General features: G+C 49.0%; 1 protein-coding gene across 2 annotated transcripts in view; it reads left to right on the top strand.

Moving 5' to 3' along the window:
- The window catches only part of DHRS7C (dehydrogenase/reductase 7C), a 21596-nt gene extending 9089 nt beyond the window's left edge, over positions 1-12507 (top strand). The window contains exons 4-7 of one of the 2 annotated variants that reach the window (XM_017531439.2): positions 1222-1435; positions 4225-4317; positions 10620-10775; positions 12247-12507. In XM_017531439.2, coding sequence (XP_017386928.1) covers positions 1222-1435; positions 4225-4317; positions 10620-10775; positions 12247-12455 — 672 coding nt within the window. In that variant the 3' untranslated portion in view covers positions 12456-12507. The remainder of the gene's footprint in view (positions 1-1221; positions 1436-4224; positions 4318-10619; positions 10776-12246) is intronic. The other variant, XM_017531440.2, reaches the window with a different exon arrangement.
- Positions 12508-17724: the final 5217 nt, after the last annotated feature.

Genomic DNA, 17724 nt, shown 5'->3' on the forward strand with positions numbered 1-17724 from the left:
AGATCAAAGTAATTCAGAGGTAAGTTTGGTATTTGGGAGATGAATCAAATAGGATAACACGAATCCCCCAAAGTGTGTTTCTAGGGATGTGATTAGGCACTTGGTAAAAGGGGTTTCAGTCAGTTGAGTGAGAAACAGAGTTCAGCTAAGCTTGTCCAAGATGCTTCACTACGGGACTTTTCAGAGCCTTTGATATGCCAATGTTCACTGTGTATCTCCAAGAAGAACTTGGAGAACAGCCTGTGTTTCCCAGACAAATTTGACCACAGAACCCTCTCTTCAAGGGCATATCTAAGGGCTAGTCTTTGTCAAACACTGGGATTGCATTTCCCACTCGGTGTCGTCAATTTTCCCATCTGTCCACCCTCCTACACATCCCTAGATCGATAGAGTCTTCATGCAGCAAGTGTCTGGCTGAACACAGTGCTTGGCACATAGATGCTCCAAAAATATTGTGTTGAGTGTATGATTTTAGGTTTTTGTTTTTTTCTGAGATGAAGTCTATCTCTGTTGTTCAGGCTGGAGTGCAATGGTATGATCTCAACCCACTGCAACCTCCAACTCCAGAGTTCAAGTGATTCTCCTGCCTCAGCCTCCTGAGTAGCTGCGATTATAGGCACATGCCACCATGCCCAGCCAATTTTTGTATTTTTAGTAGAGATGGGTTTCACTATGTTGGTCAGGCTGGTCTCGAACTCCTGCCCACCTCAGCCTCCCAAAGTGCTGAGATTACAGGCATAAACCACCTCACCTGGCCCAGCCCAATTTTAGTTTTTAAAAATGTGGCTATAAAGTATTGCGATGGATTTTTTTTTTCAACTTGCAAGCCAGGTTGAAAAGTGGTTTCCACAAAGGAGCTCAGAAACGTTAAAAGTAATGATGTCACCACTGGAGTCAGTGCACAGCCTGCAAAGGGGACCACTGTGAAGGGCGATATTCATTTATCAGTTCCGGAACCTCGGCCAAAAGCTTAGACATATTGCTGCATATTCATGTCTACATTTGTTGTTGTTGTTGCCCTGGTCCCCAAGAATGAATTCTCTGGCAGTATCCTTCATCCCAGAATGATTTCTGCTTCTTGTCTTTATTTTATTTATTTATTTATTTGCAGCCATTTCATGATCTTTGAATTTCAAAATAGGTGGCTTTTAGATTGAGGGCTCCCAAGGTCTGCAAGAGGGAGGATATCTCATGCATACCCTGACTCTCTCATTGGTTCAGCAGACGTTCACCCCAAAGCTGGTCCTGTTGGACCTCTCGGACATCAGCTGTGTCCCAGATGTGGCAAAAGAAGTCCTGGATTGCTATGGCTGTGTGGACATCCTTATCAACAATGCCAGTGTGAAGGTGAAGGGGCCTGCCCATAAGATTTCTCTGGAGCTAGATAAAAAGATCATGGATGCCAATTACTTTGGACCCATCACCTTGACAAAAGGTCTCGTGAGTTTGACTTTCCCGTGGGGATCTGGGCCACCAGCTTCTACAGAGGGCTCTGTTAAACAGCCAGACAGTCATCCAATTCTGTATGGAATCCCCCAACCCCCTTAGAAAATTCCCTACCTATTAGGTGAAAGCTTTCAGCATTCCCATTGGAAATGTTTATGAAGGAAAAGGAACTCAGAAAGCATGTGATTGGTATATTTTAACTGCCCTCTCTGTGAATCTCTCTCCCCACCCAAGCCTGGTCTTTTTACTTCTCTTTCCTCATGTCCATAGTTTCCCTCCAATTTGACGTATCTGAACCATTGTCTCATCCTTGTGTGCATTCTGCTGTATCAACCTTGCAGTTGATCTGCTCCTAACCATGACAGTTGATCAAAGGTAAAGATTCTGGCCAGGCATGGTGGCTAATGCTTGTAATCCCAGCACTTTGGGAGGCCAAGCCAGGTGGATCACCTGAGGCCAGGAGTTTGAGACTAGCCTGGCCAACATGGTGAAACCCCATCTCTACTGTAAATACAAAATTAGTCGGGAGTGGTGGTGGGCACCTGTAACCCTAGCTATTCGGGAGGCTGAGGCAGGATAATTGCTTGAACCCAGAAGGCAGAGCTTGCAGTGAGCCAAGATTGTGCTATTGCACTACAGCCTGGGCAACAGAGCAAGACTCCATTTCGGGGGAAAAAAAAAAAAAAAAGATTCTGTCCTCAGAAATGAAGAAGAAAAAGGGCTTATCACCAAACTACAAGAGACCCAGTATTCTGTCAACCCCTTCACAGAAACAGGGAAGGCAGGACGATGTCTCCCTTTATGAGCAAGATGGGGATTCCTATGTGAACCTGTTAGAGCGGCGGAGGAGACAGCCAGGTGCAGACTTCTCACCACCAGGTTCAAACGTAGTTCTGAAGCTTGGAAAGTGAGGCTGGAAATGACCATAGGATGAAAAGTTGAAGCCCCTGCAGAAGCTCAGGGGGAATGGAACGTGGGGAACACCTCCAATGAGGGAACGGGGTGTCCTGGCAAGGGCTAAGATCTCGCATATCTTGGAACTACCTTCTCTACAACCAGCTCCCATGCTGGGTACCTCTAATGATAGGATTTCAAGTACTAAGACAGATGAAGAGAAAGAAACATTTGGGGCAGAAAGACTTCCCAGAGCTCCTAGAACAGTGCCCCAGAGATAACAGTTTCCTCCATCCCAGTCCCTATGGACACACCAAACAGGCCAGCACAGGTGTGTCATCCATCAACCTTGAACAGAGACTGTTTGGTGGCATCCAAGCAAGGAACGAAGAAAGTGGAGTGGAGAAGGGCCAGAACAGGCTTCTCCTCCTGGTTAGTCCTCTAACTCACGAAGGACCCTGGGTCTAGACCCTAGCTTTGGACCTCAGCTTGTCCATCTTTAACATGAAGGGGCTGTTTCACAGATCATTCTGAAAGTTGACTCTGACCATCACCTTTTCATTTTTTGCCATATCCCTATTCCACCTGTTCTGTTATTAACTTAATACCTTTCTCTGAATTTTCTCCTTTTTAAATTAAATTCACTTTAGGGGGAAATATTTATAAAACCAATATAGATTTAAAACCTCTTTCACTCTCAATAAACAAAGAGCAACCTGAAAATTAAACAAATTAACTTCTTCCAAGATAGCTTGAGAGCATCAGAATCTTCCCTCTCTTTGTTGAAAGATTAGCACATGACAGTCTGGCAATTCCCTCAAGGATCCAGAACTGGAAATACCATTTGATGCAGCAATCTCATTACTGGGTATATACCCAAAGGAGTATAAATCATTCTAGTATAAAGACACATGCACACATACATTTATTGAGGCACTGTTCACAACAGCAAAGACTTGGAACCAACCCAAATGCCCATCAATGATAGACTGGATAGAGAAAATGTGGCACATGTACACCATGGAATACTATGCAGCCACAAGAAAGGATGAGTTCATGTCCTTTGCAGGGACATGGATGAGGCTGGAAACCATCATTCTCAGCAAACTAACACAAGAACAGAAAACCAAACACCACATGTTCTCACTTATAAGTGGGAGTTGAACAACGAGAACACATGGACACAGGGAGGAGAACATCACACACCAGGGCCTGTCAGGAGGTGGGGGGCCAGGGGAGGGATAGCATTAGGAGAAATAGGTAATGTAGATGATGGGGTGATGGATGCAGCAAACCACCATGGCACGTGTATACCTATGTAACAAACCTGCACATTCTGCACATGCACCCCAGCACTTAAAGTATAATAAAATTTTTTTTCTAAAGATTAGCACATGCAAGAGAGGCACTGAAGACATACTAGAGCCAACGTGAGACTTCCTTCTTCCTTCCTGAGGCAACAGTAGGAGAACTGAAAAGGGAATGCCTTTCTTACTATTGAGATCAGTGTCTGTTCTACTGGGTACTGTACTCACTACCTGAGTGCAATATACCCATGTAACAAATCTGCACGTGTTCCTCCAGCATCTAAAACAAAAGTCAACAGGAAAATAAAATAAAATCGAAACAAATATGCATTTAAAAAAATTAGTGTCACTAAATGCACATTGGTGGGAAAGCACCAATTTAAAATCGCCCAGCAATTCACCAGCCCACGCTTTGGGAACACTGGATAAATGATGGCAGGGTCCCTTCCATCCCTGCCATGCTGCAATCTAATGACTGTGGAGGTAGCAAAGCCCTGTGATGAAGGGGGCCGGGTGGGGGGGTCTCCCTGGCGCTGCCTAAGGCGGTCTCAGAGTCGCATTGTCCTGTGTTTTCCAGCCCTGCTTCCCAACATGATCTCCCGGAGAACAGGCCAAATTGTGCTAGTGAATAACATCCAGGGGAAGTTTGGGATCCCATTCCGTACAGCATGTAAGTTGCTAAGATAAAAATATGCCATCTTCTGTTGTATGTCTTCTGGTATAAGGCAGGAGCTGTTATGTCTAAGACTAGGCAGATGGTCACAGGGGAAATGGTCCAAGGATGACACCATCTGCTGGGTTTTCTTTCATCCCTATGGTTCCTGTTTCTTGAGTGCCTACAGCCTACAGGTCGCTATGCGAGATGCTGAGACGTTAAAGATAAGCTCCCGGCCAGGTGCGGTGGCTCAAGCCTGTAATCCCAGCACTTTGGGAGGCCGAGGCGGGTGGATCACGAGGTCAAGAGATCGAGACCATCCTGGTCAACATGGTGAAACCCCGTCTCTACTAAAAATACAAAACAAAATTAGCTGGGCATGGTGGCACGTGCCTGTAGTCCCAGCTGCTCGGGAGGCTGAGGCAGGAGAATTGCCTGAACCCGGGAGGCGGAGGTTGCAGTGAGCCGAGATCGCGCCATTGCACTCCAGCCTGGGTAACAAGAGTGAAACTCTGTTTCAAAAATAAAAAATAAAAAAATAAGCTCCCACTCTCTGCAAAGCTCACCATCTCCCACATGGGCAGAACATGCACTAGGTGAACATGACAAGGCCAGGTGAAGGTCATACTCCTGACAAAGATGCACAGTCACAGCTCCAATGCCCCTTCCTCCATAAAGACGCCCTTGAAGGAAAGATTTCCATTGGGAAAGAGAAGGATGGGTGCACATCACAAAATGGGAGGGCAATGGAACCCTTCTGAGGAAGAAACTGGGAAAAACAGAAAGGGGCAGAATTTAGGGAGGGGGCAGCTCCAAAGATGAGCATCCTCTCAAAAGTTCAAGGGGGAGAAGGACTTCTAGGTATATGTCCATGGAATCTAGCTGGAAAAATTCCAGAGCCGTTTCCACATCCCATGAGCTAGTTCTGGGAGGCAGGGAACATGCCACATACATTTCTTCATGGCCCACACTACCATGTGCAAATTAGGGGCTCAGTAAATGTTTGATGGATATGAGGGGGAAGGGAAGAAGGGAGGGGGAAAAATGAGTAGGGTCCCATAAGGATTTGCTCAGGCTGCCATGACAAAATGCCAAGGCTGGGGGCTTACACAATGAAATTTGTTTTTCTATTCTGGAGGCTGGAAGTCCATGATCAAGGTGTCAGCAGGGTGGGTTTCCTCTGGGACCCCTCCTCCTGGCTTGCAGACAACTGCCTTCCTGCTGTGTCTCCGCAGTCTTTCCTCTGTGCACATGCATGTCTGCTGCCTCCCTGTATGTCCAAATTTCCTCTTCTTATAACAGCACCAGTCAGATCGGAGTAGGGTCCAGCCAAATGGCCTCATTTATCTTAATTACCTCTTTAAAGACCCTGTCTCTAAATACAGTCACATTCTGAGCCCTGGGGGTGGGTCTCAGCATATACATTTTGGAAGGGCTGATAACAGAATTCAGCCCGTAACGCCCCCTCTAAGTAGTGTTTTACCTTCCTTTTTCCATTTGCCTTAGTTGGTTTTAGCCTATGGTGCTGTGAGCCTGTGATGCAGAAAAACCTGATTACTCCTCCATGTAGCAGCCTCAGTGGGAACGTCTCAAGCAAGCAGGTGCCACCATGCTGCAGGGTCACTGAGAGGCCCAGGGTCACACTTGGTCATTCCATCAGCACCATCTTCTGTGTGGTCACAGCTGGGTCCCTGCTGGCAAGAAGAAGAAAGAGACCGTGGAGGAGCCAGGCCCAATGTCCAAAGCCCCAGGCTGACACCCATCACCTCTGCTCACATCCTTTTGGGAGAACTCAGTCACACCTAAGTGCAAAGAACACTGGGGAGTGCAGTCTACCTGGGGGCCCCCGAACAAGAGAAGAATGCATGGGCCACATGCAGCAGTCTATGCTCTCTTCCCCAGCCCACTCAGGAATCTCCCCACTGCTCCTTATATTTTCAAACTTTCTGTCTGTTATTTTCAGCAGCTGGGTGACTTTTATACACCATGTATAAAAGTATTCACCATGGAATACTATGCAGCCATAAAAAAGGATGGCTGCATAGTATTCCATGGTGTATACTTTTTCCAGATAGATCCCATGAATATACACCTAGAAGTCCTTCTCCCCTTTGCTTCATGCCTTCATTCATTCAACAAAGTGTTTGAATGCCTAAATCCAGGTGATGGGAACACAAGGGTGACATAACATAGCAAGGTGTGGGCATGACAATGAGCCCTTTGGTCACTGACCTGTATAAGACAAATGCACGAGTTTCCTGGGAACATTTGCAAAACACAGTACTGGGGACTCAGAATTCTCCCAAGGCTGTCTCCACCCCCACAAGCTATGGTCTGGGTTCTCTGCAGCTGAGGAATTAAGGGGTACAGAGTTTCCCATATAATGTCAGAACTGAAGCAATGCCACCCTAGACTGATCCAAAATTCTCTTCTTCCTCTGAATCTGGCTTTGTACAGACACAAGGAGCTGGTGTGGAGGTGACCTGGGGTCTGCTGACTCAGAGGTTTCTTCCTTTTGACCACCCAAAAGAAACGCAATGCCCCTGAGCACCCCAGCACAGTTCCCTTACCACCCACCCAGGCAAGGAGATTGGGGGTCTGGGGCTCAGAACCTGGCATACAGGCTTGAAAGGAAATGAATCCTGCATGTGTCCTTCCTGCTGCGGGCTCCCACCTCTCTCCCACATTAACCACGCCACATGGGGCCAGGCACAGTGGCTCGCACCTGTAATCCTAGGACTTTGGGAGGCCAAGGCAGGAGGATCACTTGAGGTCAGGAGTTTGAGACCAGCCTGGCCAACATAGTGAAACCCAGTCTCTACTAAAAATACAAAAATTAGCTAGGCATGGTGATGTGCACCTGTAATCCCAGTTACTTGGGAGGCTAAGGCAGGAGAATTGCTTGAGCCCAGGAGAAGGAGATTGCGGTGAGCCGAGATTGCACCACTGCACTACAGCCCAAATGACAGAGCAAGACTCTCTCTCAAAAATAAAAAAAACACACCACATGGAAGTCACTTGCCCATGTGTCTACTTGACTGATGAACTGAGGACTCCATGAGGCCAGAGCTGCCTCTGTCCACCTCTGGGTCCCCAGCTCCTCACCTGCTAGAGCAGGCGCTTCACTGTTGAATGGCTGAAGGAATTGAGGAGATGGTGGATGAATGAACAAGCTGATAGACTTTTTTTTTTTTTTTTTGGTAACACTTGTATTGACGATGTAATTCACATGCCACACAATGCATCCACTTAAAGTGCCTGGTTCTGCCAGGCGTGGTGGCTCACACCCGTAATCCCAGCACTTTGGGAAGCCGAGACAGGAAGATCACCTGAGGTCAGGAGTTCGAGACCTGCCTGGCCAACATGGCAAAACCCCATCTCTACTAAAAATACAAAAATTAACTGGGCATGGTGGCTCATGCCTGTAATTCCAGCTACTCAGGAGGCTGAGGCAGGAGAATCACTTGAACCTGTGAAGGGGAGGTTGCAGTGAGCTGAGATTGCACCACTGCACTCCAGCCTGAGAGACAGAGTGAGACCCTGTCTCAAAAAAAGAAAAAGAAAAATGTATGGTTCCACTATTTTTAGTATATTCATGGAGTTGTACATTCATCACCATGATCAATTTTTGGACATTTTCGCCAACCCAAAAAGTAAGTCCCCTGCCCTTAGCCATCACGCTCCAATCCCCCACCTCCCTACACTATGCAACCCCTAATCTATTTTCTGTCTCTGTACATTTGCCTATTCTGGACATTTCACATCAACAGAATCACATAATGTGCAGTCATTTTTGTGCCTGACTTTCTGATTTAGCATAATATTTTCAAGGTTCAACTATTCGTAACATGTTATCAGTCTTCCTTTTTTTTTTTTTTTTTTGAGACGGGGTCTCACTCTGTCACGCAGGTTGGAAGTGGTGCGATCTCGGCTCACTGTAACCTCCACCTCCAGAGTTCAAGTGATTCTCCTGCCTCAGCCTCCTGAGTTGCTGGGATTACAGGCGTGCGCCATCATGCCTGGCTAATTTTTGGATTTTTAATAGAGACGGGGTTTCGCCATGCTGGTCAGCTGGTCTCGATCTCCTGACCTCATGATCCTCCCACCTCACCCTCCCAAAGTGCTGGGATTACAGGCTTGAGCCACTACTCCTGGCCTGCATTTCTTTGGGGCCAAATAGCATTTCATTGTGTGCCGCTATTTTGTGTTTATCTATCAGTCAGTTGACAGGTATTTGTGTTGTTTCTGCTTTGGGCTATTATGAATAACGCTGCTGTGAACGTTCATGTGTAAGTTTCTTTGTGGACATGTGCTTTCATCTCTCTTGGGTATCTACCTAGGAGAGGAATTGCTGGGTCATGTGGTAACTCTATGTTTAACAGTTCAAGGAACAGCCAGGCTGTTTTCCAGTGCTTGCATCATTTTATGTCCTCACCAGCGAGGCACACAGATTCCATTTTCTCCACTCCTTGCCAACACCTTATCTCCATCTTCTTGATTCAAGCCATCTTAGTGTGTCATGTTGGCCAGGATGGTCTTGATCTCCTGACCTCATGATCCGCCTGCCTTGGCCTCCCAAAATGCTGGGATTACAGGTGCCAGCCACCGCGCCTGGCTCCGATCTCTCTTTTTAAAAAGAAAAGAGACCAGGTGCAGTGGTTCACGTCTGTAATCCCAACACTTTGGGCAACAGAGTGAGACTCTGTCTCAAGAAAAAAAAAAACGACATTAAACCCCTACATGGTACAGGGTTCAAATGCAGGTGCCACTGTCTTGGGTTCCTCACCCATGAATGAGGTGAATCAAGCAAGAAGACCATCCTGGCCAACATGGTGAAACCCTGTCTCTACTAAAAATACATAAATTCGCCGGGTGTGGTGGCATGTGCCTGTAGTCCCAGCTTCTCGGGAGGCTGAGGCAGGAGGATCGCTTGAACCCAGGAGGCAGAAGTTGCAGTGAGCAGAGATTGTGCTGCTGCACTCTAGCCTGGTGACAGAGCAAGACTCTGTCTCAAAAAAGAGAGAGAGAGAGAGAGAGAAAGAGCGCTCTGTGGCAACTATGATAGAATACCTCATATTACATAGTTTTCTATATGTTGAAATATTTCATAATTGAAAAGAGAAAATAAAATATAGAGAGAAAGTTAGAAGCAGATGGATCCTGACATTCTTCTTAGTTACTATCCTCCCAAATTCTCTTATTTTCAATTTACTCTTTTTTTGGTGAGGGTGGGATGGAGTCTTGCTCTTGTCACCTAAGCTGGAGTGCAGTGGCTCAATCTTGGCCCACTGCAACCTCTACCTCCCAGGTTCATGAGACCCTTGTGCCTCAGCCTCCCAAGTAGCTGAGATTACAGATGTGCCCCACCACCCCCAGCCAATTTTTGTATTTTTACTAGAGATGGGTTTTCACCATGTTGGCCAGGTTGGTCTCGAACTCCTAGCCTCAGGGGATCCACCTGCCTCAGCCTCCCAAAGTGCTGGGATTACAGGCATGAGCCACCGCGCCCTGCCTGATTTGATGTTTTCTAAGGGCAGGAGGAAGCAGGCATGGAAGGAGAGGGACAGTCAGCTCCTCAGGCTGGGGGAATCAGGAGAGGGTTATGGTTGAAGGCAGGAACCACAGTAGATCCACCTTCGGTCTCTTCCACCTCTGACTGACACCCCTAAAATGTGAAGTTGGGGTACATCACACCCCAGATGTGGCTCTAACTTCCCAAAGCTCTAAGCAATGTCCACTCCATCCTTTATGGGATTCCTGGAATGATGCTTTTTTGCCCAATCCATGGCATCTGCTATTTGAACTGGATTTGGCAAGTGGATTACGTGGACGGACTCTCCGAGGAAAAGGGGAACGGGAAGGGGGAGGGGATATCTGTGCTTCAGGCTTACGCAGCCACCAACTGGCCCCGGACCTTGGACAAGTTTCGTAGGCATCGGCCTTTCCAGAAAGGAAGGGGAATTCATGCTGTGCCAGCATTGTATGTTTTCTTATTTGATCATCACAGTAATTTGGCAAGGGAACTATTACCCCCATTTTAAAGATAAGAAAACTGAGCCTCAGGGAGGCAAAGTGATTTGCCCAAGATCACATCACACCCCCAGCAAGTGGCTAAGCTGGATTCAATTCCAGCTCTTTTTCCACCACTCCCGAGGGCTCTCTGCCCTCCTTCATAAAGCGAGGGGCAGATTCTTAAAAGCCCTCCCAGCTCTGCACTTGTAGGAAGTGTGCCTGTCGGTCCTCCTGCCTCCAATGTGCCCATCTGGAAGCAGTGCCAGGAGCATCCCAAGCCCACCTCTGGATGGTTTCTCCTGCAGATGCTGCCTCCAAGCACGCAGCCCTGGGCTTCTTTGACTGCCTCCGAGCTGAAGTGGAGGAATACGACGTCGTCATCAGCACCGTGAGCCCGACTTTCATCCGGTCATACCATGTTTATCCAGAGCAAGGAAACTGGGAAGCCTCCATCTGGAAATGTGAGACTTCAGAGGGAAGTTGGGGTTCCCTGGGGGGGCCTCTAGAACAGTCCGGTGTTACTAGGGGTGGATGACCTTCAGATGGGTACTCCTGAAGCATGAGTCTGGGAGTGGGGGTGGTAGACACTCAGCAACCCCCAACAGCAGGGCAGGGGCCCCAAACCTTTAGGCCTGAAGCAGCTCGTAGACAGAATCCTAGTAGCCTACCGCCCTGTGCATGCACTGAGCTCAGCCACTCAGCTTGCTCTGCCACCTAGGCAAGCGACTGCCTGTCTCTGGGCCTGTTTCCCAGAGGTAATGGTCAGGATTTGGGCTGGAAGAACTTTCCTGCCCCCTTTCCCTTGCATAGAGTGGAGGCCAAGAGTCTAAAGCCAGGCCACCCACACTGGAAGCTGGCCTCTGCCACACATTAGAGGGTTTGACATGAGCAAGCCCCTTCATCACTTCCTGCCTCCCTAAGAGGCAGGTATTGCTATTACTGTTTCCATTTTAGAAAATGAGGGACAATAGCAATACCTACCTCAAGAGAATTTTAGAAAATGAGGGATAGGCCGAGCGTGGTGGCTCACGCCTGTAATCCCAGCACTTTGGGAGGCCAAGATGGGCAGATCACCTGAGGTTGGAAGTTTGAAACCCGCCTGACCAACATGGAGAAACCCTGTCTTTACTAAAAATATAAATTTAACTGGGCGTGGTGGTGGGTGCCTGTAATCCCAGTTACTTGGGAGGCCGAGGCAGGAGAATCACTCGAACCCGGGAGGTGGAGGTTGCAGTGGGCCCAGAGAGTGCCATTGCTCTCCAGCCTGGGTGACAAGAGGGAGGGAGGGAGGGAGGGAGGGAGGGAAGGAAGGAAGGAAGGAAGGAAGGAAGGAAGGAAGGAAGGAAGGAGAAAGAAAGAGAGAGAGAGAAAGAAAGAAAGAAAATAGCAATACCTCTCAGGGATCTCTAAAGGACTAAAGGTTCTGGAGTAGCAACTAGCCGCTCTATCAATCAGTGCACCTTGTCAAGGTCACTATTCTGGGATACTCCAAGCCTAGAGGTGCTACCCTTGCCCAAGGCTCTAGGTCCACCTTGAGGAGCTAAGATGATCCAAGATCGGGGGTGGGGGGTGCAGACCAGGGGTTCCAGGACGCTCCTAACAAGCACAGCTTCACAACAGTTAGAAACAGCCCCTTAATCCACCGGGCACCTTCTCAGCTCCTAACCTCTTTTGCATCCCTTTCCCCACACCTAACCGCCCGGAGAAAAGACCAGGGCAGTTAACTAGGTCCACCTTACAGATACAGAAGGAAACCCAGAGTAGAGAGTCTCCCGCTGGGCGCCGCGGTCCGTGGGTGGCGGAGGGGGCCTGGAACCTGTGACTCCAGGGACAGCCCATGCTTCCCCGGCCTCTGTGCACCTGCAGGGCTCTCACCAGCTGGCTCCCCACTGAGGCTCCCCATCACCCCTGCCCCGCACTGGGGCCGTTCAGTCTTTTTCAGGAAGCTGACCTACGGCGTGCACCCCGTGGAGGTGGCGGAGGAGGTGATGCGCACCGTGCGGAGGAAGAAGCAGGAGGTGTTCGTGGCCAACCCCATTCCCAAGGCCGCTGTGTACGTCCGCACCTTCTTCCCCGAGTTCTTTTTCGCCGTGGTGGCCTGTGGGGTGAAGGAGAAGCTCAATGTTCCGGAGGAGGGGTAACTGCAGGAGGCCAAATGGGCCACGCCTTGGAAATAAAGGTTTCTGGCAGGTGCTGGCCCTTCCGTCCTGTGCTTGACACTGGGAGCCCACACCCCCACACCCCTCCCCTGTCCGAGATCTCCCCAAGGCAGTGAGGAAGGCCAGGAGTCAGCCCAGAAGCTTCGGCGCCTGGGGTTCTCCCACTCCACATTCCCAGGACACACTTCCAGAAGCTTCCCTGCTCTGTAGGGTGACAACTCAGCAGGAAACAGGAGCTGCAATGGCTCCAACCCCACATCCACATACCCACACTGTATATATGTGCTCAGGAGCTCACTCTGAAAACCGCCTCCACTGTATACAAGGGTGACCTGCCCGTCACCTCTACCCACCAGCACAGGACTCGACGACCCTTTAGGACAGTGCTGCAAGATGGAAATATTCTATAATCTGCATTGTCCAACATGGCAGCGCTGGCTACATGTGGCTGCTGGCCACTTGAATAGTGGCCCCCTGTGTCTGAGACACTGAATTTTTAATGCTATTTAATTATAATTAATTTAAACTTTAATACCCATAAATGGCTAACAGCTCCAGAGTTGGGGGTGTGTGAGAATCAGCCCCTCTTCCAGGCTGATTTCATTGGCCTCAGACCTCTCCCAACCCCACCCCGGCTCTCCCTTGCACCACCAACCCCACCATCCCCACCCACACAGCCAAGCTGGATTTTTAGCTTCCACAAACAAATGCTGAGAACTTCTGCCCAGGTATCCACCCCATTCCAGCCTTTCCTTCCATTCTCAAAGCAAAAAGCATTTAAAACGTTATTCTCTCCTTTCACTTGGGCACTTGATGTAGTCTCCTTTTTCTTATACAAAACAGTAAATGAGGCAAGGTGAGATGACTCACGCCTGAAATCCCAGCACTTTGGGAGGCTGAGGTGGGTGGATCACCTGAGGTCAGGAGTTCGAGACCAGCCTGGCCAACATGGCGAAACCCTGTCTCTACTAAAAATACAAAAATTAGCTGGGTGTGGGGATGCATGCCTGTAATCCCAGTTACTCGGGAGGCTGAGGCAGGAGTATCTCTTGAACCTGGGAGATGGAGTTTGCAGTGAGCCGAGATCACGCCACCACCACTGCACTCCATCCCGGGGAACCAAGCAAGACTCCATCTCAAAAAAAAAACAACAAACAAAAACAGCAAATGAATCTTGGGCACTTGGAAAGTGTAGGGTACCTTTTTGCACTAATATTTTAACAACTCAATCTTTTCTAGTATTTATAAATGAAAGGGCAAAATTCTCTTCCCTGAACCTAAATCATTTACTAAACGAACATACAGAGGGTACACATATGCACATATATAAATCTTAATTTAAAAAGCAAAATGCCCAGGATCACTGATCACCTGGAGCTCAGCCTACCACAGGACCAGGCTGGTGGTCCCATCCAGCCACAGTGGAGGCAGGATGTCGTGCCAGAACTTAGGGACCCACTGAAGCAGGCAGGCAAGGCAGGCCTGGAGCCTGCAAGGGAACTGTCTTTTGCAAGGTTGTCGTTGGGGGTGGAGGGTGGAACATATCGGGGTGCTCAGGTCAGAGCCAACAGAAGGTGGGTAGGGACCACAAACCTGAGAGGAGAGAGCTGAAACTTGATTGGTGAGCAGAGAGTAGGGCTGGCAGGTTTGGGACAGGAGCAGCTGGAGCCAGAGTCACAGCAGCCAATCTTGGGACGCACCAAGGGTGGGCTGTCAGCAGAGACACGTGGCCACGACCCAGATCCAGCATGTTCCCTTTAGGGCTCTGCCTGGTTGCAGATCAGTTCCAGGACAAGAACCCCCCAAGGGGATGGGGGACAGGAAGGGACTGTGTCCGGAATCATCCACACTGGCACATTCTGGGAGTGAGGATTCTGAGATGGGGTGATAGCAGACACCTGGGACTCCCCTAAAGAAGCCACGTGGAGAAACAGACCACGAAGGACTCTCTGGTTTAAGCGGCTCTGCTCCACTGATCCCCTGCCAACTGGCAGAGCATGCCCCGGAGCATGGGTCAAAGACTTGGGGGTGGACCTAGACAGTCTACCTGGTGGGCACCCTAAGTGCCCTGCAGTTAAATTTCCTGTCCATGGGCTTTGGCCTCCCTCTGACTAAATACTCCCTAGTGCGTTCAGATTTCACTGTGCCCACTCAGGCTCTGACGTTCTCTCAGGATGGGGTGTCTCACCACCTTCTGAATGAAAACCCTCAATCCTTATCTTGAAACATAGTAGGGAGAAAAATGCCATACAATATGAAAAATAGCCAGCAGGGGGCACTGTGTCCCCAAACCAATTTTATAGCTCATCTCTCCATGAAACCCTGCAGCACAGCAGTAGTGACCCGCTTAATTACATTCACAATCTCCAACAGGCATCCCCTTGCAAGATTTCATTAGGTCTTCACATCAGCCTTAATTTATTGGAAGGGCTGACAAACCTATTTCACAGATGAGAAAACTGAAGGTGATTATGTTCTATGAGATACAGCTGCTCTGGACAGAGCATGGGCAGTTAGGTCCTGGGACCCAGAAGGAGTGGATTCTAGGCCCCAGTAATTGCCCTGGACCTTAAAGGGACTGCCCCAAGACACTGCAAGGCTTGAAACAGTCCTCACACTCCACGTAGAGAGAGATAGAGGTGGTTTTCTACTCCCACCCCCAACCACCATGTCTACAAAATTTTTTAAATTGGAAAATGAAGAAAAGCCTAAAGAAGCAGAGAGACAAAGCAATCAGATGCCCTGGCAACCACTGTTAACATCCGAGCTCTTCTCTGGGGAGACCACCAGAATCTTTTGTTTTTATTTTATTTTATTGAGACAGAGTTTCACTCTTGTTGTCCAGGCAGTAGTGCAGTAGTGCGATCTTGGCTCCCTACAACCTCCACCTCCTGCGTTCAAGCAATTGTCCTGCCTCAGCCTCCCGAGTAGCTGGGATTACAGGTGCCTACCACCACACCCTGCTAATTGTTTGTATTTAATAGAGATGGAGTTTCACCATGTTGGTCAGGCTGGTCTCAAACTCCTGGCCTCAAGTGATCCACCCACCTTGGCCTCCCAAAGTGCCGGGATTACAGGTGTGAGCCACTGTGCCCAGCCCAAGACCAGAATCTTTACAGAGAGCACACTTTTTGGAGCCTCAGGGGCCACACCCACACAGATAAAGACACAGAGCTGGGCATAGCCACAGCCAGTGCCTGGGACAGTCCCTGCCCCTCCAGATGCTGTGAGCACTCCGTCTCAGTGCTGGCACTTGTGGCCTGCTGCGATAGGTGCCCTTGCCTGTTGACTACTGACTAGGCTCAGCCATTGTGACTGGCTGGCAGGGAGAGACTGAAGCTGTGGTGTTTAGTATCCCAGCTGTCTCCTGCCAGGCTGCCGTGGCTTGATTGCAACCTGCCACTGCAGGTCACAGCTCCTGCTGTGTCAAGCAGGTGTCCCCACTGGTTACCCTCAGGAGCCACTCCTGCCCTTTGCCCCTTGGGGCCTAGGGGCATTCATGGCTCCTGGCTGCTGCTGGCCCCAGGTACTTCTTTGTCCTTTGTTGGAATCCTTTAATCCTGATCACACCTCTGTGATGCCCCTTCATTAAATGCTCCCTAATCACTTCATATTATAGGTTGAATTCTGTCTTTCCTAAAAAAAAAAAAAAAAAAAAAAATCTATGATTTTCTAACACCCAGTACCTTAGAATGTGACCTTATCTGGAAATAGGGACTTTGCAGATGTAACTAGTTAATGTGGGGGATTAACTGGAGTAAGGTGCATCCCTATAAGAAGGTGGCCATGTAGAGACAAAGACACCCAGGGAGTGTGCCCCATGATGATGGAGGCAGAGATACGAGTGATGCCGAGATAACAGGAGTGATGAAGAGATAGGAGTGATTGATGCAGCTGCAAGCAGGAACACCAAAGCCTGCCGGAAAGACACCAGGCACTAGGAAGGGGCCAGAAAGTGATCTTCCCACACGTTCCAGAGGGAGCAGGGCCGTGCTGACATCCAGATGTTGGAAATAAGAGCTCAGAGTCACAAAGAAAACAAGCACTCAAACAATTTCTCAGCAAGGCAGGTTTACTTCTGCAGAAGGGTGCTGCTCATTCTTCTGATCGCTGCAAGAGCACACCGAACAAAGGAAAGAAGCGGGTTTTATCCCTTATGTAGTCACTCCCTGCTACTGTGTCTACTCTTATTGGCTAGGATCAGACCACACAATCTAAGCTGATCCTGATTGGCTACTTCAAATGGAGCACGGGTGGGGCCTACAGTGGGGGGAAGAGCAGTTTCTGAACTAAGGGTGCCAAATAAGGAACAGAGGTGAGTTACAGATTGGGAACAGGTGTAGTTTACAGATTGGGAATGGATGTGGGTTGCAGATTGGGAATGGCTGAAAGGTTGTTTACTGTAACTAGGGGCAAGGCGGCAAGAAAGCCTTTGAAAATAGAGGAAAAGCAGAACCTTTGAAGTGGAACTCACTGTTTCCAACATGGATTTCAGACTTCAGCCTCCAGGACTGTGAGGCAATAGGTTTCTATTGCTTCAAGCCACCCAGTTTGTGGTAGTGTGTTACGGAAGCCCTAGAAAACTGATAGGCCCCATCAGATTCCAGCCTGGGTCTTGACCGACACAGCTAATCCCCAGACCAAATTTGTGAGACTCCCTTGGGGAAATTCAGGAACCAGAGGAAATGAGCCATTCCTCCAAGGTGACCCAAGCATCATTCAGCATGCTCTCAACCCAGAGAAATGACTGGCTCTGTAAGTTATCAGGGAACTGAGGAGCTCTAACTGAAGGGCCCTACCGTTCTCAAATTTCTAGTGCAAATTTCAGGCACCAAAATGGAACCACCCCTCCCCAGGGTTAAACCGTTATCTCCAGGATATTCCAAGCACCTCTGTGCGGGGACGTGTTTCTGACTACACATGAGCAGAAAATATGGCTCCCAGGGCAGGGCTCATGGGACAAAAACATTTTCTGCAGTAAAAGGGTCAGACATTCTGAGAGCCTTGTACCCTGAGGGAGAATAGTCTAATCAATGTGGTGGACCAGACCGTGCAGGAAGATGGACCCTGAACCCAGTGGCCCAGCACCAACTGCCCAGCTAAGAAACATCCCACCAACGCATGCCTGTAATCCTAGCTACCTGGGAGGCTGAGTCAGGACAATCGCTTGAACCTGGGAGGTGGAGGTTACAGTAAGCCAAGATCATCCCACTGCACTTCACTCTGAGTGACAGAGTGAGACTCTGTCTCA

The sequence above is a fragment of the Cebus imitator genome, unplaced genomic scaffold, assembly GCF_001604975.1.
Source record: "Cebus imitator isolate Cc_AM_T3 unplaced genomic scaffold, Cebus_imitator-1.0 Scaffold72, whole genome shotgun sequence".
Lineage (NCBI taxonomy): Eukaryota > Metazoa > Chordata > Mammalia > Primates > Cebidae > Cebus > Cebus imitator.